The sequence below is a fragment of the Vanacampus margaritifer genome, chromosome 5 (genome assembly GCF_051991255.1).
Source record: "Vanacampus margaritifer isolate UIUO_Vmar chromosome 5, RoL_Vmar_1.0, whole genome shotgun sequence".
Taxonomy (NCBI): Eukaryota; Metazoa; Chordata; class Actinopteri; order Syngnathiformes; family Syngnathidae; genus Vanacampus; species Vanacampus margaritifer.
Genome location: NC_135436.1, coordinates 17,544,116 through 17,568,050, shown reverse-complemented (window position 1 = coordinate 17,568,050; position 23,935 = coordinate 17,544,116). Strand labels below are relative to the sequence as shown.

The 23,935-nt window shown below is 38.5% G+C and overlaps 2 protein-coding genes across 4 annotated transcripts; one reads left to right on the top strand and one right to left on the bottom strand.

The window, feature by feature from the left end:
• The first annotated feature begins 315 nt into the window (after positions 1 to 315).
• rps6kb1b (ribosomal protein S6 kinase b, polypeptide 1b) lies at positions 316 to 10,600 on the top strand. Its single transcript, XM_077565814.1, has 15 exons — positions 316 to 496; positions 1,512 to 1,555; positions 1,641 to 1,761; positions 1,850 to 1,918; positions 4,334 to 4,481; positions 5,137 to 5,194; positions 5,306 to 5,406; positions 6,214 to 6,304; positions 6,392 to 6,482; positions 6,569 to 6,676; positions 6,764 to 6,826; positions 7,162 to 7,239; positions 8,173 to 8,280; positions 8,368 to 8,480; positions 9,460 to 10,600. The coding sequence occupies exons 1-15, from the start codon at positions 428 to 430 to the stop codon at positions 9,713 to 9,715; spliced, it is 1,518 nt and encodes a 505-aa protein (XP_077421940.1). The 5' UTR covers positions 316 to 427; the 3' UTR covers positions 9,716 to 10,600.
• Positions 10,601 to 11,001: 401 nt separating this feature from the next.
• slc33a1 (solute carrier family 33 member 1) lies at positions 11,002 to 19,458 on the bottom strand. Of its 3 annotated transcripts, XM_077565812.1 has the most exons (10): positions 19,351 to 19,458; positions 19,178 to 19,209; positions 18,302 to 18,757; positions 18,063 to 18,216; positions 15,497 to 15,692; positions 15,222 to 15,421; positions 14,966 to 15,150; positions 14,778 to 14,895; positions 13,510 to 13,725; positions 11,002 to 12,528 (listed from the first exon to the last, which is right to left on the bottom strand). In XM_077565812.1, the coding sequence occupies exons 3-10, from the start codon at positions 18,712 to 18,714 to the stop codon at positions 12,352 to 12,354; spliced, it is 1,659 nt and encodes a 552-aa protein (XP_077421938.1). In that variant the 5' UTR covers positions 18,715 to 18,757; positions 19,178 to 19,209; positions 19,351 to 19,458; the 3' UTR covers positions 11,002 to 12,351. The 3 variants fall into 3 exon arrangements, with proteins under 3 accessions (XP_077421938.1, XP_077421939.1, XP_077421937.1); XM_077565813.1 differs by lacking the exon at positions 19,178 to 19,209 and having other exon boundaries at positions 19,351 to 19,446; XM_077565811.1 differs by lacking the exon at positions 19,351 to 19,458 and having other exon boundaries at positions 19,178 to 19,344.
• Positions 19,459 to 23,935: the final 4,477 nt, after the last annotated feature.

Genomic DNA, 23,935 nt, shown 5'->3' with positions numbered 1-23,935 from the left:
CCCTTGCAGTGTGTAAAGTGACATTTACTGATTAGTTATTTACGGCCACATTTAATATCAATTTCTAATTTTTATTAGTTTTATCTTTTTTATGTAATGTTTTTGCTCTTATCTGGACAATTTAATCTGCAATAAAGTGTATTTTTATTATTAATTTGAATATTTAATTGAGATTTGTAGTCACCGTGTGTAGCACCTTTCAAAACAATTGATTTAGGCCGGTGAGGACTTTTGACTCAGCGTTTTTGTTTTGTGAAAAAAATGAAAAAAAAAAATCTTGGGCTGCCGCCCACCGCCCCTTTGCTCGTACACAGCACTGCGCATGCTCAGTGTAGTAGCCGGTCATGGCGGCGGTGTGTGTTTGTACATGAGGTGGGGGACGTGATTCTTGCGGTCTGTGACAGAGCGAACTGAGCGAAGCGCTGCCATGGCCGGAGTGTTTGACATTGATTTGGACCAGCCGGAGCAAAATGTCTCCGATGATGAGACTGATGAGGTACTTTAAACGAAGCTTCTGAGCGACTTGTAACTGCAGAAACTCATAATGCACAGTAGCTAGCTAGCTAGCGCGCTAGCAATTAGCCGCTTAGCCTGCCTGCTCGCCTGCCAACCACCGCGGGCCTACTCCCGCAGCCGGAGCTCCCGGGCCTCGTTAGCACAAGCTAACATGCTCGCCACTTCTAACCTGCACTTCTTTCAGAGCTGCCAATTTAGTTTACTTCGATTCTACCTAATAACGGCAGTTAGATGAACTGCGGTGCTGTCATGTTTAAATGCCGTAGCTGTCATGTTGGAATTGTGCAAGCGCAGCCTTACTTGGCCACTGGGCAGTAGTGATAAATGTGTCCCAGTGTGCAACAGTTTATTTTGGCAGTACTGTGACAGAGTGGCTCTGTGTGGACTTCTCGCTATTAGTGCAGGAGGAATCTGTGTAAATGTACTACCACACTACTGTTTGAGTTGTGTACAGAGTCTTGTATTTCCCAATGACAATATACTTTTATACCTACTGTTAAAGGTATTTTCCATTTAATAGCACGATCATTTTAAACATTTGATCTAAAAAAAACAAGCTTACGTTTTAGATTAGATTGTTGTTGTTTTTTTAATCTATTGGGTGTTTAAATTTAGAACATTGCTAAACATCTTGCGTCATGTTGATGTTCGGGAAACAGTGTTGCGCCTCAACGGCTTATTTATCACATGAAGAGGAACACCTTTGTACACAGACATGCAGAAAACCCCAGCCTCACCTTGGGTGATATAGTGGATTTGTGGAAACTATTTACATAATGTTGCACTAATTAAGCAGTCAGCCATCACCTTTTACTATTGTATTACGTTATTTAATATTAAGCACGCTAAACAGAGCGTTAATTGTTTATAGAAGCATTATCAGGAAATGGAAAAAAGAAGAATGTTGACATTCATGCTTGGAAAAAAGGCATTGTTTTATTTTCTATGTTGTGCTCTTCTTTATTTTTGACATTGGCATCTGCTTTTGCTTCCAGGCACAAATCAATGACATCATGGACCAATGCAGCGGGTTTGAATTGTAAGTATTGAATGTCGGTTGTCAGACTTGTCACCAGAAATTGTATGACCACAACATGTTTTCTGTATTGGATATCTCTTTGCAGTAATATGGAAGGTTGCGAGAAGATCGAGATATCAGAAGACAACGTCAATCAGGGGACAGAAAATATTAGACCAGAGTGTTTTGAACTGCTAAGAGTTTTGGGTAAAGGAGGTTATGGAAAGGTATGTTTTGGAGGGACGCAAAGCCTCGATCTATTTTATTTTCAACTTGTTTTGAGTTCATAAATGACTTTTTTTCCCCTTTTTGCAGGTTTTTCAAGTTCGAAAAGTAGTCGGGGCTGCTTCAGGAAAAATATTTGCCATGAAAGTCTTAAAAAAGGTATGTTTTCGTCATTGTTTTGAAAACCAGTGATGGAGCTTCCAGTTTATTTGGATTTTTGAGTTAATTTCTTCTGTTGGAGAATTTGATCTTCCACAGTCAAGTTGTTGCCATCATAAAACCTTTATTACCTGAGCAGGCAATGTTTTAAATGACATTATAGCATTCATAACTGTCATAAAAGAGCAGGACTATTAACCTGTACCCCATTTGCATAGTTAATCGCAATGCGTCATCTTAAAGTACACTCGTATGTTCTTTGTCACTAAAATCTAGCCAACATAGCTCGTGGGTTGGAAATGTAAATTGTGCACATGCAGTACTTGTGTGTAATAGCACAGAGCACCCATACATAGCCAGATGAAAACAAATTAAATAGAATTCAACCAAAACAATACAAAAGGACTACAAAAAAAAAAGCATTTCACCACCAATCATGACATTATGGTCTTAACAGATCTGCAAAACTTGGTAAAATAATTCCACACTAGTGAGTTAAAGAAGAAAAATGACTTAATATTCAGTCAATTTGTTCATGTTTGCTTAGTGGTGTAACAAAACAAGTTCTTATGCAGTTAGAGATGAAAAAATATCTAAATCTCAATTTAGTAACTTGATTACTTGTTACGCATGGGTAAAAAGAAGTTACTCACTCCTAAACATCAATCAAAACATCTTAATTTTGATTAATGAATGACAAGCGTATGGTGATGCTGCAAACATACTGCAAAGGTGTAACTTACAGTTACAGTGTGTATTCCTTTACCTCACTTACAGAACTCCAAGCCCCCCAAAAAAAGCAATACGGTACAATATATTCTGATATGGATTATGGCAGGTTGAAATATGAAGCTTTGTGACTTCAACATATTTTGTGGGGGGAAACAGCCAGATTCCAAAGTGTACAATGTCGGCCATTTAACTTTTGAGGTCCCACTGCGTTGTGTGTCCTTGAGGCCAGTGGTTGTGGTGTTAAAATTTCTGGGCCAGTTTGGAAGTTTGCCATTTGTGCTGCTGTGCTGCAGCCTTGGCACTGCAAAACACGCCTGTCTCCGGATATTCTGCTTGATACTGAAGTGGTTTCCCCTTGATTGGCCCCAAACAAACCCAGTGACTTATTTGTGAATTTGCAAAGCATTCTTTTGCAACATAGTCTTAGTCGTCTGTGATAAAAGTCATGGCCCATAATTCTGAAGCCTCTTGACTTGGAATGCGGTCTTAACTTTCTTTATATTTTGGAGAGTTATACTTAAATTTAGTTAGATCAAGATAGGAGCGAACCCTTCCTTTTATTTCAAACTGTACCATAATGCAAGCGAATTGCTACATATATTTTTTTAAATGTAGCAATAATACATGGCAAGTGGAAATAAACGTCCACCGTGTTTGAACGTGGGGTGCATCCATGTTGTAAGTGTAGAAGAATAGCGACGTAGAAGAAGAATGAAGCATTGGAGTCTATGAAAATGTGCTCTGCTCGGGTCCCGTCTCCAAAGCCAGATTTTAAGGCTACGTGAATTTGGACACCGGCGTGCAGTCCAGTCACGCCGGACGTTACGGGAGGTGGCCGACAAATTCGGCCTTTGGGGGCCTGTGAACTTAGACACAGCTAATAATATCAACCATTTAATAATATCAAGTCCTGTCATTGAGAATCAGATACGCCAGAATTTAAACTACAGGTGGAGATTAGGTCAGTTGTAATCTTTGCTGGACCTCGGATTTGTTCATAGTAAAATTTCCACATATGAAATAATGGAAACGGATATAATCAGACCCGGGGGTCTACTGTCCTTTTGAGTCACATTTTAAATTTAAATAGTACAATTTTAACTCTTTCCAGATGCCAGATTTTCTGTCTTGTTGTGTGTGGTCTTGCCTGTTGTCACAGATTTAAAAAAATATATTTAAAAATTGAGAAATCCTTGTGTGTACCAGGCCTAAGCCAGTCATTTCAAGTGTCTGTGCCGTGAGATAACATCAGATATACTGCAGGACATTAGTTGTTATCTGTTTACCGTACTAGAAATAATGTATTTTTGTTCACCTTTTCATGCCAGCATGAATAGTGACGGGCTCAACAATTTAATTGTCTTCCACTACCTTCACATGTCGTCATTGTTTCAGGACATACACTTTTAGTGACATTTTTATGGGTATTTTTCTAATGTAAAATATGTGTCTTGGATCAGTACAGCTTGTGAAACCCCTTTGAAAGGTGCATAGGGTCATTTTTCCATGTAGCTGTTTGAGTACAGAGCAAAAACAAGGATAAACATTTGATCTGCCATGTTAGTAATCATTAACAAATGTCACTATTTATGTGAACGCTCCCAGTCTAGTGTGCAAACTGTTTTTTATTAGGTTGTATAACAGCTTAATGTTTTGTTGTTATTGTTTTTGGATGTGTGACAGGCAATGATTGTACGCAACGCCAAGGACACGGCCCACACCAAGGCGGAAAGGAACATCCTGGAGGAGGTGAAGCATCCCTTCATCGTCGATCTCATCTACGCCTTTCAGACGGGCGGCAAGCTGTACCTCATCCTGGAGTACCTGAGCGGTCAGTGCCACAATGTGCACACCGGACACAAGTAGCATAGCGGCACACGCTAAAGAACCACCACCGTCAAATGGAAGTCGTAAAGCATTTATGAGCTGTCCAAGCAGTTTTTCAGTTAACATACAAGCATTTTTTAATTAGCTGGCGTAGAAGTGTCAAAGCAACTTTCTGGTTGGTGTTAGAATGGTGTAACACACCAAACACCTTTCATAACGAGTGCCTTACGTCTCTTCAGCATCCACACCTACACTCAAAGAATAATTCGTTTTGGGATACTACACCGCTATGAATTTGAATCCGCTTACTTCATCGTGTGTTATGTATTGCATATGATGTCTTGCAAAATTAGCGGTCGTCAGGAGTCTCGCACTTGAGTGGCATATCTGCAGTTGGCTGGCAATCAATTCAGGGTGCACGCCGCCTCCCGCCCAAAGTCAGCTGGGATACGCTCCAGCTCACCATTGACTTAAATGAGGATGATGATGATAAATTGTACTTCTTTTAAATGTAGAGTTTGCACCTCAAATATACACTGCATTGTACTATAAACTGTCTTGTATTAAAATAATCTATTGTGATGTAAAAACATTAAGATGTCCTTGTCAAAGTGGTCAAGTAGGGACTACAATACATGCTGCTGTGTTTTCTCTTGCAGGAGGAGAACTGTTCATGCAGCTGGAGAGGGAAGGCATTTTCATGGAAGACACAGCCTGGTGAGAAGATTAAAAAAAGAAGGGGGGGGGGGACACATAAGCTCTGGGAGGCAATTAAGTTAAGGGTTTAAATGTGAAAAATGCCGATAAGGGAACTGTCTTTCTTTGTAGTTTTTACCTAGCAGAGATCTCAATGGCTTTGGGTCACCTGCATCAGAAGGGCATCATCTACAGAGACCTCAAGCCTGAGAACATCATGCTAAACAATCAAGGTGTGTGTGAGGGCTTTGACATATTGGTTAGATGATAAAACTGCAACACCAATCACTCCTCAATCAATCCTTTACTGAAATATCACTATACAACACCAGATTATTATTTTTTTCTACAAGGCATCAATAGTGAAATAATGATCTTGTCTCTGTTTACAAACAAATTGACTTAGTTTGAAATTGAAGCCTGTTTAGTTGAATGCAGAGCTATTATTTTGTTGCTTAACTGGCAACAGGTTAATGATAGGAATGGGCCGATAACTAGTTTGACGGTTTACCGTGGTTTTAAGGATTCAATAACCGCTCACACTGTTTATTTGGTATTGTTGTCGACTAATCGATTCATTTTGACACCTCTAGACTCATTGTAACAGCAAAGTAGTTAGTAGGTGCACCTGGAGGGAAGCAGAAACATACTTTAACTGTTGACTATGAACGAGTAACATTCGTAGGGACCGCCAACAAAACAAGACATCTCAAAAGCAGATGGGGGAAAAAAAACACTAAATCAAATGGATTAAACCTAACAATAATGTCAGAATTCCACCAGATGGCGCCAAAGTAATGTTTTTGCTTTGGCCTGAGCACAAAGATAGTACAGTACAGTAGATAGTATTAGAATTAAATTTACCGTATAATGTACAACTTAATTACAAGGTATTCAGTGAATATTGGAGGATAGGTTCCAAAAATGTGAATTTGTGAACCCCAAACAGAGTATTTGGGGGGTTCACTGTATAATCCAAAGATGTTAAGTTAATTAGATGTGAAATCAAACCATCTTACCTGTGCTTACATTCCTTCCAGGCCATGTCAAGTTAACAGATTTTGGACTGTGCAAAGAGTCGATCCACGATGGTACAGTCACCCACACTTTCTGTGGTACCATTGAATACATGTAAGTAGCCACAAACATGCCCAATTGCACTTCTGTACTGTCCACACATTCTTCCATGCTTTTTTTTTTTTTTCCTCATTGGCACAGGGCCCCAGAGATATTAATGCGAAGCGGACATAATAGAGCCGTGGACTGGTGGAGTTTGGGTGCTTTGATGTATGACATGCTCACTGGGGCGGTCAGTGTGACTCACAAAATTGCAAATCTTGGTGTAGTTTGACTTCTGCAGTGATTGAGCAACTCTTTTTCACCTTCCGTCTATAGCCGCCGTTCACTGGCGAAAACCGCAAAAAGACCATCGACAAAATCTTGAAGTGCAAGCTCAGCCTCCCACCCTACCTCACACAGGAAGCCAGAGACCTCCTGAAGCGGGTAGCGTTTTTCACCTCAAGGTGTTTCTGTGAACTTAATGTGTTTGGATGTGGGTTTTTTTTCTAATGGCTTGAAATGTGCGGACAGTTGCTGAAGAGAAACGCCTCATCGCGGTTGGGTGCGGGCGCTGGCGATGCCACAGAGGTGCAGGTGAGTTCGCTGCTCTGATGTTTAAATTCAGTGGTTAAGTTCTTTCTCACAAGTTATTGTTGGTGTTTTTTAAATTAGAAGCGACTTTTATTATACCCTCTTCATAAATCTGTGAACGTGCACTTGCAACTCCTCCACTTGAGTGACATACGAATACATTTTGCTGTTACACTTCTGATGCATCAGTTGACCATGAAGTCTGTGTGGCCTTGATACATTTATTTTTTTTATTTTTTTATTTATTTCAAAATTCATTACAAAGTTTCACAAAAATGACCCTCTTCTACTGTATTTCTACTTGATTTACTTCAATGGATCGTTGTCATGTCCCACAGGCACATCCCTTCTTCCGACACATCAACTGGGAGGATTTGCTGGCTCGGAAAGTGGAGCCTCCCTTCAAACCTTTCTTGGTGAGTGGGGGGGGGGGGCCACACTCTTTTCAAGTGTACCTTTTTTTTGGGAGGGGGGGGGGGGTATTTTAGGCCCAGTTCATTGTGCACCAAACCTTGAAATATCATAATTATAGTAGATATTTGTATGGGGAAAAATCACTTCAAGGTCATGAATATAAAACACTAAAATGGTTCGTCAGTAACTGATTACCAAAATCAATTAAACTTATTGAAGTGAATGCCCCAAAAAATTATCATCAAACAGCAGCTCTAAACTTGAAAAACATAATTTTGGGCAATCAAAACTCAAAATACCAATGCATTTCTATAAGGGGAGTCAGGCAATTAAATGTTTTAATCATAATTAATTGCATGACTTCAATAGTTAACTCGCGATTACAAATTTTACATCTGTTCTAAATGTAGAATCAAATGTACAATAAATAAAAAAATTCTGAGTTTTCATACTCTTAAGAGAAAAGTGGGAAAACTGTTAAACTAATAGAAATATGATTGCATCATTCATAAAATTGAGTTAAAATTAAAAAGATGTACTGTAAAAAACTGATACTGATTTGTGTTGAGGACATTTTTCCGCCACTAGATGACATAATTGCATTTGTAAGACATTGGTGACAGCTCAGTGCATTTTTCTTTTATTAAGGGCTATCTAATCTTTAACATCAAGTAAATTCTGTACATTTTTGTAAAATACTCCACAATTATGCAATATTCTTAAATGTATTACTGCTCAATTTTAACATGGACGTGTCTACTGCGTTGCGACTGGAATTCCCCCAGTACATGCTTTCCAATTAAGGGGCAGGCATGATTTGCTGGATAAAAAAAATTTGTGGCGTTAAAGGAGCTTTAAATCAGCGCACTAATTTTGACACCCCTAATTTCTATAAATGTTTTTTATGATGTGTTCCCCGCTCTCTGTCTTTGCAGCAATCAGCTGAAGACGTGAGTCAGTTTGACTCTAAATTCACCAGTCAGACGCCGGTCGACAGCCCTGATGACTCGACGCTTAGTGAAAGTGCCAATCAAGCTTTCCTGGTAGTTGCTGCTCATTGGACTTTTTGGCGTCTTGACTAGAGAACGCTCACTGTGCTTTGCTCCGATGTCCCTTTTACTTTCTCACAGGGGTTCACGTATGTGGCTCCTTCAGTCCTGGAAAATATCAAAGAGAAGTTCTCCTTTGAGCCAAAAATCCGTTCACCTCGACGATTCATCGGCAGCCCAAGAACGCCTCTCAGGTAAAACATTCAATGCTAAGTAACATTGGCAACAACAACAACAAAAAATCATTGTCTTTATAAAGGCAGAAATTCTGATCCATATTGGATCTCATTTGATTGTACATGTGTACCTAAGTGACATTATTGTAATCATTTAACAGCTGATGCACAAATTCCTCATGAGGACTGAACTCTGTGCACTGTGTGTCGTTGTCAACTTTGCTATTTGCCTGTCCTGTTCTCCTGACTAAAGCGTACTTGATGTTTGGGTGGCATAAAAAACATCTGGAAATTATTGGAAGTATGCAATACTTTGTATTTATTTTAGAATGGAATTTGGTGCGCTTAGTAGTCCTCTTGTGACTGTTCTGATGGTATGCCATGTGATTTATTATTTTAATCTCTTCATACTGTGTTGACCCAAAAAAATGTGCAATATGAATTCACATGTATAATGGAACGTATGGTGTTCCACAGGGTTCAATTCTGGGGCCTCTGCTGTTTTCATTGTATCTGCTGCCCCTAACAAAACGGCGGTGGTTGCTCTATAAATATGGAGTTGAGTTGAGTGATAGGAGTCAGCATCCCAACTGCATGATTTGCAATGCCAAGTTGAGCCGTTCTAGTCCAGAACAACTATCTAGCAAAACTTCCTTAAACTGCACGGAGATGAGGAATACAACAACACAACACTTTCTGAATTCAGGGTGAAGAGAGCCAGATTCAATGAAAAAGGCTACACTGCCTGTTCCATTTTGTTCACCAGTAAACCCTATACTTATGTCTTGAATGTGAAAAGAATCCCATTTTATTATTCAATAAAGAAGAGTCGAGTGAATGCGCATTGGAAGCTGGTGGGGTTCAGTACTTCCAACAAGGTTAAGAATCGCTTTTTTTAAATAAATAAAAATGATTTGTCATGTCAAAAATCGTGTTGAATTCTTCAGCTATGAAGTAACGATTACTTTGTCTTAACATGGCATTTCTATCCTTTCAGCCCAGTCAAATTTTCCGGAGGGGACTGTTGGCTGCGGAGTTCCCTCCTCCCCAGCGGAGGGACGACCCTCCTCCAGTCCCCTCAGGACCAGGCCATGGAAGTGTCCACTCCAGAGCAGATGGATGTGACCGTCAACTCGGAAGCCTCCGCCCCTCTTCCAATTCGTCAGCCTGCCGGGCTCAACCTGGCTCAGATGAAGCAGCAAGCGTACCCCGTGGTGGCCAAAAGGCCCGAGCATTTACGTATGAACCTATGACCCAGCTCGCCTCCTTAACTTTATTTCTTGACTCTTTTTTTTTTTGTTTTGTTTTTTTTGTTGGTATTTTTAAGAAGCGAAGCAAAAACGTATGGATGCTAGAGACAATGTCAATCAAATTTTGCCCATCCACACACTACATGTGCTGTCACAGCCCGGCGGTGGAACGCTGGTCCGGGATGCCAGCATGCCTCAGTTCATTCATCAGTGTTACTGTCTTGCATCGTCGTCGCGACATTTCTTCGCCGACGCATCTGGTTTTACAACGTTCGACCCCCTCCCACCACATCTTACCGAGCTGGAGCTAATAAGGACCGGAGACGTTTGTTTGGAGGAGCTACAGCAAAAAGATTTTAGCAGAACGCGTGATCTGCTTGAACAAGACGACATCAAAGTGCTTCGAGCTGATTCAGTGAATGCCATTGATAAAGTTGCTCATGTTGCTGGCAGACAACAAATGATTCCCGATTTTGGAAAAAAAAAAGATACAATTAGGTCTTAGTTCAAGAGAGATGTATTGGTGGCTGTAGCTTTCATCGAATGTTGTGCTATGCATCAGTTATGAATAAGAGAGCCAAAAATGTAACACATCAGTTATGTTTGGGCTTTTTACCTTTTCGGGGGATATTATGGGCTAAATATGCTTGGAGGCCCATACTGAAGTAATCTGCTTCCCCCTTTGGGATTTCTTGATTGGATTTTTGTGAAGAAATACCATCCCACTGTTGCTGCCCCAGTGCAACCAGTTGATCTGGACGCTTTCCAGTTTGAATGCTTTCAAATTTGGGCTGCATTATTTGCTGCTTCCATCAAGCTCACTTGTTTGGGAGGACATTTTAAAATTCCTAATTAAGCAAGGGGAATTATAATAAAACAAAAATCTTGTATTGTGTGTCTTCTGTGTGTGACAGCACTTCACACTCACAAGCCATCAGTCAATATCTTTAACAACATCGGATGTTTTTCAAGTCGCTTGTCATGACATTAAGATAGAAATTTCCACAACTGGTCTCCACCCTGTTCTCTTAATATTTTCAAAATGCGAAGCCTAGATATTATTGTTAATGTTTAAGAATCACTGTCCATTAAATAATGGCAAATATTTCTTGTGACCAATTAAACCAGTCCAATCAAAAAGGGATTAAAAAAAACAAACTCATATAGTCTCAAAATGCATCAGAAGATGATACAGTACAGTTTGCAGTGAATGGAAAACTCAAAAGCGTGGCTGGCTTTGTAGTAGGAGGAATGAACGTAAGCAATTGAAATGATCATAGATCCCAATGTCCAACATCAACTGTAGATTTAATATGGGTGTACAGTACTTTGGAATCAATGTAATTGTAAACTACAGTTGATAATTCCTTGGAAAAAGAAAGAAACTATTTGATCACTGTCATCATTTATAAAGCTTTGGTGACTTTTAACTTCATTTATAATGGTTATTCCATTGGTGTAAAGCTGTGTGTTTTTTAAACTCAAAACGCGTAACAGTGTTGAATTTGTTGATACTTGAGTGTTTCAAGAATATAAACTGTAAAGCAAGATATTCTTAAATTTAAAAAAGTCTTCACATGAAAAGGCACATATGACTTCAAATGAAAAACGACATCAATCAGACGCGAGCAGGAATGAAAAGCAAAAAAAAAATTTGATCAGAATTACAGTGGAATTCTTAAACGGGTTGAGTTGTGATAAAGCATTAAAAACTGGCTTTCAAAATGGGATAGCAGTAATACACCTGTGTTGCAGGTTATACAGGTGTACCTTAGTAAATGTCAAGTCAGTGTACCACATTTTTCTGACTTTTTTTTCATAGTTTGGTTGGTCCTGTGACTTATACTCAGGTGTAACTTGTGTATATTAAAATTGGAGCTTGGACTAGCAACCAAATACTCGTTTCCCTAGTCATGTTGAATTCCTTTTGGCGGTTGGTGATTACTTTTGGTACATTACCGCCACCTTTAGCCACTTGAGGTAACGCACCAAAAGTAGTAGTAATAGTAGTAGCCATGCCAAGAAATGTTTAACATATACCATTTGATGCCGGCTTGTAGTAAGGTGAGCTGTTCTTGATCTCTGTTATTGTAAAATAAATTTGCTCCAAAAATGTGAGTTATCGTTGCTATGTGAAAAACACTCCATTTTTAGTTTTTGGGGGATTCAACTGAATTTACATCACAAAAATGTGTGTGGGTGGGGGGGGGGGGGGTCAGATAGATATAAGAGTTTTCACATAGCAACGACGTTATACTCTAGAATGACTTGCGTGTTTTGTGATTTGTAATCACTCCGCAGCAACTTATAGTCCTTATTTCCCTCCAAAGCAAGGAAGCAGGAAACAATGTGATCCCATTGTTCTATCTGTTCATAAATAATAACTAGGAGGTTGTCAGGCATGCATGTTGCATAGTTTTGCGATTAGTTTTGTGAACATTCTTGCCACATTCTGCTGCTTGTGGTATTTGATGCTGTACCGAGCCAGCTCTTGATTTGGTCATGCCGTTCCTGTCGGCAAAGAAATAAAAGGCTTTGATGCAAAAAGATAGCAACCGCAAAATGAAAGTGTCCAGCATTCAGATGTCCGTTTACACAGGTAAATAAAAAAAAAAACAAAGCAAAACAAATGGACTGGTTTAGTCATTAACGGTGACGGCTGTGCATCTCCATGCGGCCGGACTGCGCTCCTGCAGCTTCTTCAATTTCGGCGCGCACCACACCCACCAGGCAAAGCCAATCAGCACGCAAAACACCGATTCCACGTAGTAGCCGTCCAGCGTTGTGACACAAGCTCCGCCCTCCTTCACGCACAGCTGGGAAACAGGAGTTGTGACACTTGAGTGCTTTACAGTCAATGCCACTTATAATATGTAGTTGTCCTACTCATACGCCCAAATTTGCACTAGTGCGTAAAAAAAAGTCCTATAGTACAGGGGTGGCCAAGTTCGGTCCTCGAGAGCCACTATCCAGCCTGTTTTCCATGTCTCCCTCCTTCAGCACAGCTGAATCTAATGATCAGCTGATCAGCAAGCTTTGCAGAAGCCTGATAACGATCCTGATCATGAATCAGGTGTGTTAGTGGGGAGAAACATGGAAAACAGGCTGGATAGTGGCTCTCGAGGACCGAACTTGGCCACCCCTGCTATAGTAGAAACAGGGATGTGATTTGACCAAAGTGAAATTATCTGAAAATTTAGCCGGGGGTCTGGGGGCTGCCGGCACCCAGCTAGGTCCAGGGCAGTGCCCTGGTGGGGGACAAGGGGGGCGGAGCCCCCCGGAGCTCATGGGTTTTCCGTGTTTTTAAGTACTTTCAATGCACTCACATGACAAAGAAATAGACAAAACAACAGCATAAATTTTCAATGTATATTGAACTATCCCATATAAAATGGCAGTTTTAGTCAACTCAAAATCAGTCACATTCAAAAAAATTGGACTGCATTTGCTTTTAAAAACTATCACTGAGAATATCATCATATCTAACTAATGTGATTACTAAGTTAACACATAAATAATGTTGAAGAGTTCAAATTTCACAAACAAATAATTGTATCATGACCAAATGAAAAGTAACTCATATTAGAGCATACCACAAATGTCTTTGTTATAGCAGAAGATGTTATCTGTCGGAGTCATGTGCATACACAATGAACTACAAAAAAAAAAATAAAAATAAAAAAATAAATAAATAAAAAAAATCTGAATTTTTTTTTTTTTGGGGGGGAGATAAAAAAAGCGGAATTCCGCGAATTAGCGGAAAAATCACATCCCTGTAGAAAGCAGAAGACGCTTACCGCCACTGCCTCCGTTGAGGTACAAGTTTGCCCGACAGCGCCCTGACACTCCTTCTGTGTGAGGGGATCCACCAACCAGAGCGCCAACGTGGAGGGCCAGTTCCCTCCCAGGTTTGTTACCGTGTTGAGCAGCGTCATGTAAGTGCCGCCGATGAGTGGGTCGCTCACTCTGGCGTGGAAGGCCATGCCCGCCACGTACATGCTGTACAACGCTACCTGTGACCGGGAAGCTGCGGTTAGTACCTCACCACAGTTCATTGCGTTTTTAGTTTTGGTTAGGCAAGGGGAAAAATGTATTTCAAAATTGTACATATTTTCAGAAATGTATTATAATTTAGAGTATGCAGTGAAAAACATGGAAGTTGTATTTTGTGTTTGACAAAAGAAGCTGTAATAACGACATGAAAATGTGATATCAATCTAAAATAGTATTACAACAATTTTTAAGCAATTTGCTAAAATGGGAAGGCAACCCAAAACATTCCTTTACAACAATATGTTCCATGCAGCCCCGCTCGTCTAAACAGGGTATTCGGATTAATCTTGTGTTTGTGGAATATGAACAAAGCGGCAAAATCCAGGTGTTTTATTCATCTCAGAGGCGGCCATTTTGATGCTTGCTATCGACTGGAAATAACATCACGGTTGTTCAGGGCTCAGGTAACGACAAATTGCAGCTCAGCTTGCGAATGTCACATGACATGAAAACAGGTGAGCATTGATTGGTTGCCACCTGAGCACTGAGCAACTGTGATGTCATTTTCAGTTGAGAGTAAGTGACAAAATGGCCGCCCCCTAAAATGATTGAATGAGTGGATTTTGCTGCTTCATATTCCACACAGTATTAATCAGAATGTCACGTTTAAACTAATGGGGGCACATGCAAGTAATGAATAGAAAATATTCAATGATTATTCCTCAATGAATACCAGGCATTACGTTTTGTGTGGTTTAATCCTGTAAAAAATGCCAACTTTATTGGAGCAAAACCTGTATTTCTTAAATTTTTATGATAAATTTCGGAATCGAAATTTAGTTACTAATTTTAGATTATTAATTCAACTTGCTTGCTACCGTTCCAAAGTAACAAACGCTGTAAACAGTAGAAGGAACGTTAGGGCAAAACAAATATAAAAAGTCCTATGGTGACATCTGCTGGTAAATGTAGGAAATTGCGTGAACTTGGGGGGGGGGGGGGGGCGCTATAATGTTGATACTTCATCAACTCACACTGCCATTGTGGAATAGCAAACTAAGTAAGAGCTCACCTGATGCACTGCATAGCTAAGCAATACAACGCCATAGTAGTAAACAGGGAAGCCTTCTTCCTGTCTCACACTCGGGGTCCACGCAACAAGCAGAGCAAACTCCAGGCCGATGATTAACCTGCAATAACACAACACTTAACAAAACCTGCAACACACAACAGCGTGCTTGTGTGTGTGTGTGTTCAGACCTTAAAGGGAAGGCCTTGTAGAAGACATCCAGCGGTCTGGGCCCTGCTGTGTATTTACTGATGACCACCGGTAGAAGGATCTGCAGAGGCACCATGGGCACGGCCAGCAATGCTAACTGCGCCTTCGGGACGCCGGCCTCCACCAACTTGAGACCAGTCACCGCGTCGGCTGCGGAGAAGCCCATCTGAAACAAGCGGCCAAAAGAGTGCTCTTGTAAAAGGCAAATTCCTCAGAATGTGCTTAACGAGTGCTTACTTTGGCGGTGAGGAGTAGCGCACAGAAGCTGAAGACCGCCGGCATCTTGATGATAGTGAAAAGCAACTTGTAGGTTTGGAAAACGCCCTGCGTCTCCTCGGGATCTCTCCCCCTGCCTTTTCTACGTGCGTTCTCACTTTTCAAGATGGCCACCAGCGTCGTGGAAATCAGGAATACCACTCCCCAGAAAAACAAGAAAGCTGCAGCAAAAGAACAGATGTTAGCTGTTGAGAATTACCCCTGTGTAACATTGAGGGACATAGTAACCGACTTACCCGACAAGGTGACAATTCCGGTCTCCTTGGGCTCCATTCTGAGGTATTTGTTGCAAAAGTCGGCAGACTCCAGGGCCAAAAAGAGCACATTACCCAGGAAATAGCCAGCTGTCTGGCCCACCGAGTTGCACGTAGATGCATAGCCTACATTCTCTCTAGATAGCATTGTTAGCGCCCAGCCATCGACAGCAATGTCCTGACCAAGACAGGAGGAGAATGTCAAACTCCAAACATGCATTTGCTTGTACAAGTTCTGTATTCTCTGTATTACTTCTTTCTACTCATAAAATTACTTTATTCTCATGCTATATGGCCTTTTTTTATGTCATCTTTTTTTTTTCATGGTATTCTGTTTAACACATTTACTGCCATTGACAGCTATAGACGTCAAAAATTATTTTTAACTATTTTTATGAGTTTTACCATTTTTGTTAGCAAGAGTATGAAAACCTAGAATTTTTAGAATACATATTTTTTGTACATTTAGAACAGATATAAAATTTGTGATTAATCGTGAGTTAACTAGTGAAGTCATGCGATTAATTACGATGACAAATTTTAATCGCCTGATGCCTCTAATTTTTAATAATTAAAAAAAAACATTTTTTTTTACATTTCTTATAATTATATAATTTTTCTATTTTTTTAATAATGTTTTTTTTTTAAGAATAGATCATTAAAAATTAGGGGCGATTACAATTTTTAAACGTAATTAATCGCATGACTTCACCAGTTAACTCACGATTAATCACAAATTTTATATCTGTTCTAAATGTACAAAAAAAATTCTGTTTTCATACTTTTGTTAACAAAAGTGGGAAAAAATGTTAAACTAATAGAAATAGTTAAAATGAATTTTCGACATCTATAGTCGTCAATGGCAGTGAATTAGTTAATATTATTATCAGGGATGTGATTTGACCAAAGTGAAATTATCTGAAAATTTAGCCGGGGGTCTGGGGACCGCTGGCACCCAGCTAGGTCCAGGGCAGTGCTCTGGTGGGGGGACATGGGGGCGAAGCCCCACGGAGTTCATGGGTTTTCCGTGTTTTTAAGTACTTTCAATGCACTCACATGACAAAGAAATAGACAAAACAACAGCATAAATTTTCAATGTATATTGAACTATCCCATATAAAATGGCAGTTTTAGTCAACTCAAAATCAGTCACATTCAAAAACATTGGACTGCCTTTGCTTTTAAAAACTATCACTGAGAATATCATCATATCTAACTAATGTGATTACTAAGTTAACACATAAATAATGTTGAAGAGTTCAAATTTCATGAACAAATAATTGTATCATGACCAAATGAAAAGAAACTCATATTAGAGCATACCACAAATGTCTTTGTTATAGCAGAAGATGTTATCTGTCGGAGTCATGTGCATACACAATGAACTACTAAAAAAAAAAAGAAAAAAAAGAAAAAAAAAATTTTTGGGGGGGGGAGATAAAAAAAGCGGAATTCCGCAAATTTGCGGAAAAATCACATCCCTGTATTATTTGTGGAATATGAATTAAGCAGCAAAATCTACCCTTTTTTATCCATCTATTTTTTTTATCCAAGGGCGGCCATTTTGTCACTTGCTGTCGACTGAAAATAACATCACAGTTACAATCACGGCTCATCTTGCAAATGTCACATGATCAAATTCCAAAAACACATGAGCTGTGATTGGTCGCTACCTCAGCAATGAGTAACTGTGATGTCATTTTTAGTTCAGCAGTGAGTGGCAAAATGGCCACCCCCTAAGATGGATGAAAACAAGTGGATTTTGCTGCTTAATTCATATTCCATAAATGGTATATAACTATAGAATAGCATAGAATATATTATTGTAAAGAACATTTTTGATTGACTTCCCCTTCGATGTTTTTCCCTCATAAAATTAAATTTTCCTTATAATATACATGAACTTTTTTTCTCATATTACAACCACATTGTAAAATATATGACAATATATATTTGTAATATTAACACTATTGTAAAATGACCTTCTTGTAAAATCATAGCTTTTCCTTAAAATACTGCAATTCTAATCTTTTTATCATAATTTTTTTTTTTCTTGTGATATTTATTTTCATGAAACCAAAATTATGTTTTTTGTTTTCAATTCTTGCAGTGTTTATGACCGTTCTCATTAAAAAACACACACACAATTAATAAAAATCCAGTTTTTTTTTTCTACAACATACAAAGCTTTCTTATTTTTAACTTTATATCCCATAATAACTTTTTTTCCCTCTAAATATAACTGAGATGAAGTTACTGCTTGTAAAATTCTGGATTGTCTCTTGTAATATTGACATTCTGACCAGTTTTCATGGACTATTTTTATTCACTTTTTATTTATTTACCTTCTTTATCAAATCACAAAAAGTGTTTTGTTTTGTTTTCTCCAACTTTATTCTGCCTTTTATTCTTGGTATTTTTCAGGAATATTTCCACCTTTATTTTCAAGACTGAGATTTTATTTTATTTTTCAGTATGGACGTAACATTCAAATACACCGTAAGCATAAGTCCTGAATATGTCTGATCAAGACACTTATGATGCCTACCTGCGTAGCTGCTAGAAAAGCCAGCATAAAGAAGACAGATGTCAGTGCGACCACATTAGGTCCTCCCTCACTCTGCAGCAGAGAGTCAACTCTTAAGGAAAGGTAGAGCATGAAGAGGCCCAACAGATACTGGGTGGGAACCAGCCAGGACTTTCTGCAGAGACATGGACAGAAATTGAGGCTCAATTTGCATAAACAAAACCCACAGTGCATGTTACATACAAGTTTTCTTATTATACCTTCTCCCAAACTTGCTGAAGTAGAGTGCATCCACCAGCGGCGCCCATAAAAGCTTGAGACTAAACGGCCAAAAAACAAAACTAAAGACAGCTTGGTCCTTGTAGCTGACATTCTTACTCTGTAGGATCAACGGAATGCTGCCAGCCAGTCCAAGGGGAATCCCTTGCAGCACATAGAGGAAGAGAAGAAGTGACACGTTCCCCAACTCGGTCCGAATACCTTGGTGGACTCTGGGATGCATCCTGTCCTGTGAGTCTGACCCTGCGATAAGGCTGTCCACTTCCGGGTCAGAGATGCTCATCTCTGTCCTGTCGCTGGCCTTCAAGCTTTCACCGTGGCGGAGGTCAACTCCTACCTGCTTCCTCTGCCGCCCATTCTTATGCGTAATTGGGTCGTGATTACAGTGCTCCATGGTAACACCAGGGCCGTGAAAGGGTGCAGTGCACTCAGCAAATCTGAAAGAAAATCAAGAAATAGATATACTGTACTTAACTTAAAAAACACTAAACAAGTTCCATTGACTCCATTGTGTCTCTGTCTCGCTCTGGGCAAATAAGGCTGGTGATAAAGCATTGTGATGTTGCTAACCTGCTTATTTAAATGATATTTAAATTTTAAGCATATGGCCAAGGTGTATTCTAAAATTCGCCACCGTGGCTGCCTTACGTAACGTCAACCTAAGTAATGTTGTTATAAACGGACACAGCAGCAAAACAAACAAAAATGGTCACATTTAAACTACAATTAATACATTAAATTCCATATATACACGCGTTGATCAGGAAGGTCATTTGTTGGGGGTGGGGATGTAATAAATACGAAGGTCAACGATGAGAAGAAAAGATGAAATGTCAATAATAAGACAGCATGCGTACCTGATTGTGATGACAGTGGAATAAGCGACATGCTAAACATTAAAAAAAAAAAAAAGCACACACGATAAGACAAATTACACACAATCAATAATGAATGTGTTGGTCGCTTGACAAGGGCGGTGGAAATGTACCAAAACAAAGCGACATACACACGAAACTATGAAAGAGCCTACCGTTGACGTATGATAAGTCACATTGATGAAAATATAACAACACGAATTTCAGGCGTACCAGGAAGTACACTAGTGCGCAACATTCAAATGTGTCCGATTCACTACAGCTGACGTGTCAAAACGTAAATGAAATACTTTGTTCCGTTTTACTACTTATTGTAGTGACGGTGTGACGGCACCTTGTAAATTGTTATAACAATTCAAACAAAACGTTGCTTTTTACTTGCATTTGTTTCTGTTGCTTTGAGTGGTGCTGATAAGTGTCGGTTGTGGTCATCAATGGTTAAAGCGCAAAGGATACGAAGCAACATTCCAGATGAAAGAATATATGTACAATAAATTCTGTCCTCCTTTGATCATATATGAGAGTGTTACAAATATCAACTAAAATGTGTGAATTTGAGATAATCCTCCCTGAGTTAGATAAAGTCTTTAAAACCCCAAGTGAGGATTACTATTCTAACAAATAAATCATCTCAACACCTTTCAGTATAGTTTAGTTTCGCATATCTTCGCGATTTGTGTCACTTAATTTAACTGTATCCTCTTCACTCCTCTCAAACCTCCTCCTCTTCTTCACTCTAATGTGATATTGATAACTCCGCTGTATTTTCCTCGCCAACAAATATGTTTTTCTATGCTCTTCCTGAATCAAGCATGCATGTTCAGTAAATAAGTGATGGAAATATGGAATTGAAAGTCCATATTATTATTATTATTATTATTATTATTATTATTATTATTATTATTATTATTATTATTATCAAGGCGTGTCAATTAACACTAATCAATGCTAGAGGTGGTGTTGAGGTGGTGTTTACGTAACTTTACATTTAAATCAAAATCTCAGGGCTCCTTGCAATTTCCTGTGTCTGCCGAATGGTAAGTCTCCCGCTGGTTCCAAGGGCAGACACAGGTAGCCTACAGGTTTTGAAGGTTTTAATTTAAAGCATATGTTTGTAGGGCATTTTGTTTATGTACATAGAATGAGCCGAAATAACATAAAATAATAATTTACCCATATATTTGTGTGTCAAGAAGGCTCAAGACATTTTGAAATGTTTTTGTGCAACATAAAACAATAGTTTACATGTCAACAATAATGCGCCTGCTACACTATACAGGTGTATTCATAAACGTAGCAGCTGCATGCCTATGAACAATTTATTGGAAACCATGCTTAGAGCCAAATCCAATGTATCATACAGTTTGTAGCATAACAGTTATTCAACCAAATATCTGGTCCTGATATTAAGATCATCTCAGTGTCTTTTTAGTGACAAGAAATCAATGAGAAAAATGGCACAATTGCATCAAAGTTGAAGAATGGGGTACTGTGTTGGCCCAAGTTTAAATTTCAACTACCGTTTAGATACAAAGATAAAATATATATATATATATATATATATATATATATATTTGAATCTTAGAACCACATAAAAATGTGGAGGGAAAATCAGAACTTCAGAGAAAGACAGATTGTAGAGCCTAAGAAATTGTGAGTCACTACAGGAGAATTTGCAACTGCTTATATTCTTTCGCAACTCTGCGAATCTTGTCCTTGTCCGATATAAAACCATCACAGGTTTTGGAATGTTCTCTGCGATTGAAAGGCATTTCACCAGGCTCAAGTCAAAGGTAATGAATGGCAGCACGCTCTGCCTTGTGGTTGCTAAGAGTGCATGTGAAGCTACTTATCACCACAGATGGCATGTGACAAGTCGCAAGCATATTTGAAGATCAGCATGTGATACGAGGACAGGCTCAATTGTGACCATGTGACCATGTGTCTGTCGTTATTGCTTTTTACTTGTAGTTAGTTCAACAATAATTATGTGGCAAAAGGGTGTTTGAACCCTTTTGTTATGTTTGACCCATTTGATTTTTTTTTAAATAAATAAAACCAATTTTGCTGACCTCATTGTTAACCTTTAAAAAAAAAAAGTCACTGTACTTTTCATTATAGTATGTTGTTCTTATTTTATTAATGAATTATGTAAAATTTCTGTTTTATTGAAATTTGTTATTTTTGCAGATAACAAATATTTTGTTCTGGGGAGGACTTGCAGCAGCTTTCAGTGGTGATCAGGAAATAGATAAGGGGTTAAAAACATTGGTTTGACATAAATAAGCTATCTATAAAAACTAGGTTCACTATGAAATAAGCTCATGATGTTTAAATTGTAAAATACGCACAGAATTCAAGGTCGAATTTGACAGTCGAAAGAGTTTACGAAATTAAGATTTTGGGTGTCTAAATAGACCACAAGCTCAGATGAAAATCGCCAGTATATTGGAATATTCTGTAAAGGAAAATTCAGATTTTCAATTTATTTAATTTTTTAATTATTTTTAATAAATTAATGAATTTTGAATTTCATCTCTGGACTTCCTGTGTTTTTCCGTTGCAAACATTTTATGAATGAATTCTATTTGTATAAGCCAATATTTTTTGCCAAATGCTTAAAAGAGTCCAACTCAAGAGAAACAAGCTGGTACATTTTATGCAGCATTTGTGGTTCTCAGCCAAGACTTGACATATTTCACAAGTGGCCACCATAAATCCTCCTGCATTGCTGAAACCTCAGCCTAAAACGGTACTATCACTGTCCACATAATAGTAACACTGTAATTCAGTTGGGTTCTTAAAATTCAGACTCACTCTTCAATTGATTGTCAGTCATGTGCTTGACTTTGCATCTTCCTTGTGAAATTCCAGTTCAACTCTAGAGGACTTCTAATTTAACCGAGAGCATGTGATTACAATATAATACTAAAACATACTATAAGGAGGTAACCAATGTATACCTAAAGTTTGGCTAATAACTTCTGAGTAAACAGGAATTCAAAGCACACCCTGCTTTGAATTCCATTTTACTCAAAAGTTATTTGCTAAACTCATGAAGTTCTAAATGATTCCTTGTTATAAATAATGCAGCTTTACAACCCCTCTGTGCTTTCAAAACAGCCAACAGCAAGTTAATCCATAATGCGCTTTATGAGTCTGAGTGTGAAGACAAAAACATATTTGTAAAATAAATATTGTTCTTTTGCAAAAAGTGTAATCCCATTCATATTCATCATCAGCACCAACCAGCCAAAACATTTCCACGTGCACAATCAATCATGCCTTTGCAAAGACAATAATGCTCCATTTGGTCTACACTGAGAGGTATTGATTGAACAATATGTTTATTGTGGTTGTAGTTTGAAGTGGTCTGTAACTGCATTCCCTTCTACTGAAAGCTCTTTCTAATATGTTGACTCTCTCACATGAGATATCAATTACAACTGTCAATTTGTCATCCTGCTTCTCCTCATTAGGTTAATCAGTGAGCTGGAGTTGATCCTAGCTGAGTTTTGAGTGTGAGTATAGGGACGGAAGACAAACAACCGATCATACTCACGTTTACAGCTATGGACAATTTTAGAGTAGTTGATCAATCTTAACTTGCACGGGTTTTGCCACTCTAGAAACATTTAGTTGTCATACTAGCATACATAAACATCTCACAGTAGAGCAAGGCAGTCACATATGGACAGCTGTTTGAGCATTTATTCAGAATCCTTGATGTCAAGTTTAAAGTCCACGCTCTTTGTCCACACTAGTAAAGACAGTTCAGCGTACTTTACATTTTTCCCACTATTGTATGACATTTTTGCACACCAGTACTAACCTAGGCACATTTGGCATTTATGTGTTACTTACTAGTAAGGCAAAACTACAAGTGTGCATTTTGGTTCTACGAGTAGGGTCCAGGGGGTGGTGTGTGTGTGGGGGGGTGGGGATTATAGTGTATGACACATGCCTACCAGTTGGTCATATTAGTCACAGTGGGTAACCAGAAAAGCTTAATGGTGTAAGAGTTACACGTAAGGACAAAAATTGTCCTCGTACTGTATATGACGGATTTCGAATAAATGCTAAAACTGTTTTCCTTACAGAATGGCCTTACATTACAGAGTTTCTGCCTTTCTGTCAAATTTCTGACATTTTTGGCAATTTTATGGACATATTATGGTCATTTTGTGCCTCTCTTCTTCCTTTTTTGGACATTTTATTATTATTATTATTATTATTATTATTATTATGCTTTTTACCCCGTGCGTTTTTTGCTATAATTCTTTTTGACATTTTCGGTAATGTTATGGTAATTTTCTGCCTTTCTTCTTTAGTTTTTGGACATTGTATGTTCCATTTTAAACGTTTTCTTTTCTCCCTTTTTTTTTTAAATTCAATTCTCTGACATTTTTGGCAATTTCACGGACTATTAATGGTAATGTTCTGCTTTTCCTCTTCGTTTTTCGGCTTTTAAAGTTTTTTTTATTTTATTTTTAATTTTTTTAACTTTTCATCTACATGTTGTCTCTTTCTGTCAACTTAAAAATGTGGACTCTGACATTTAATTATTATTTTTTAATCTTAATCATTCATTCATTTAAAGATGATTTGATCTAAAAAACAAAATAAACACGTAAAAAAAAAAAAATTCTACTATATAAGTTGTGTTGGAGAAGGGCAACATGCAAAACCTGCAGCACTCCGGCCCTCGATGCCCACCTCTGCTCTATAGCCTGTGCACTA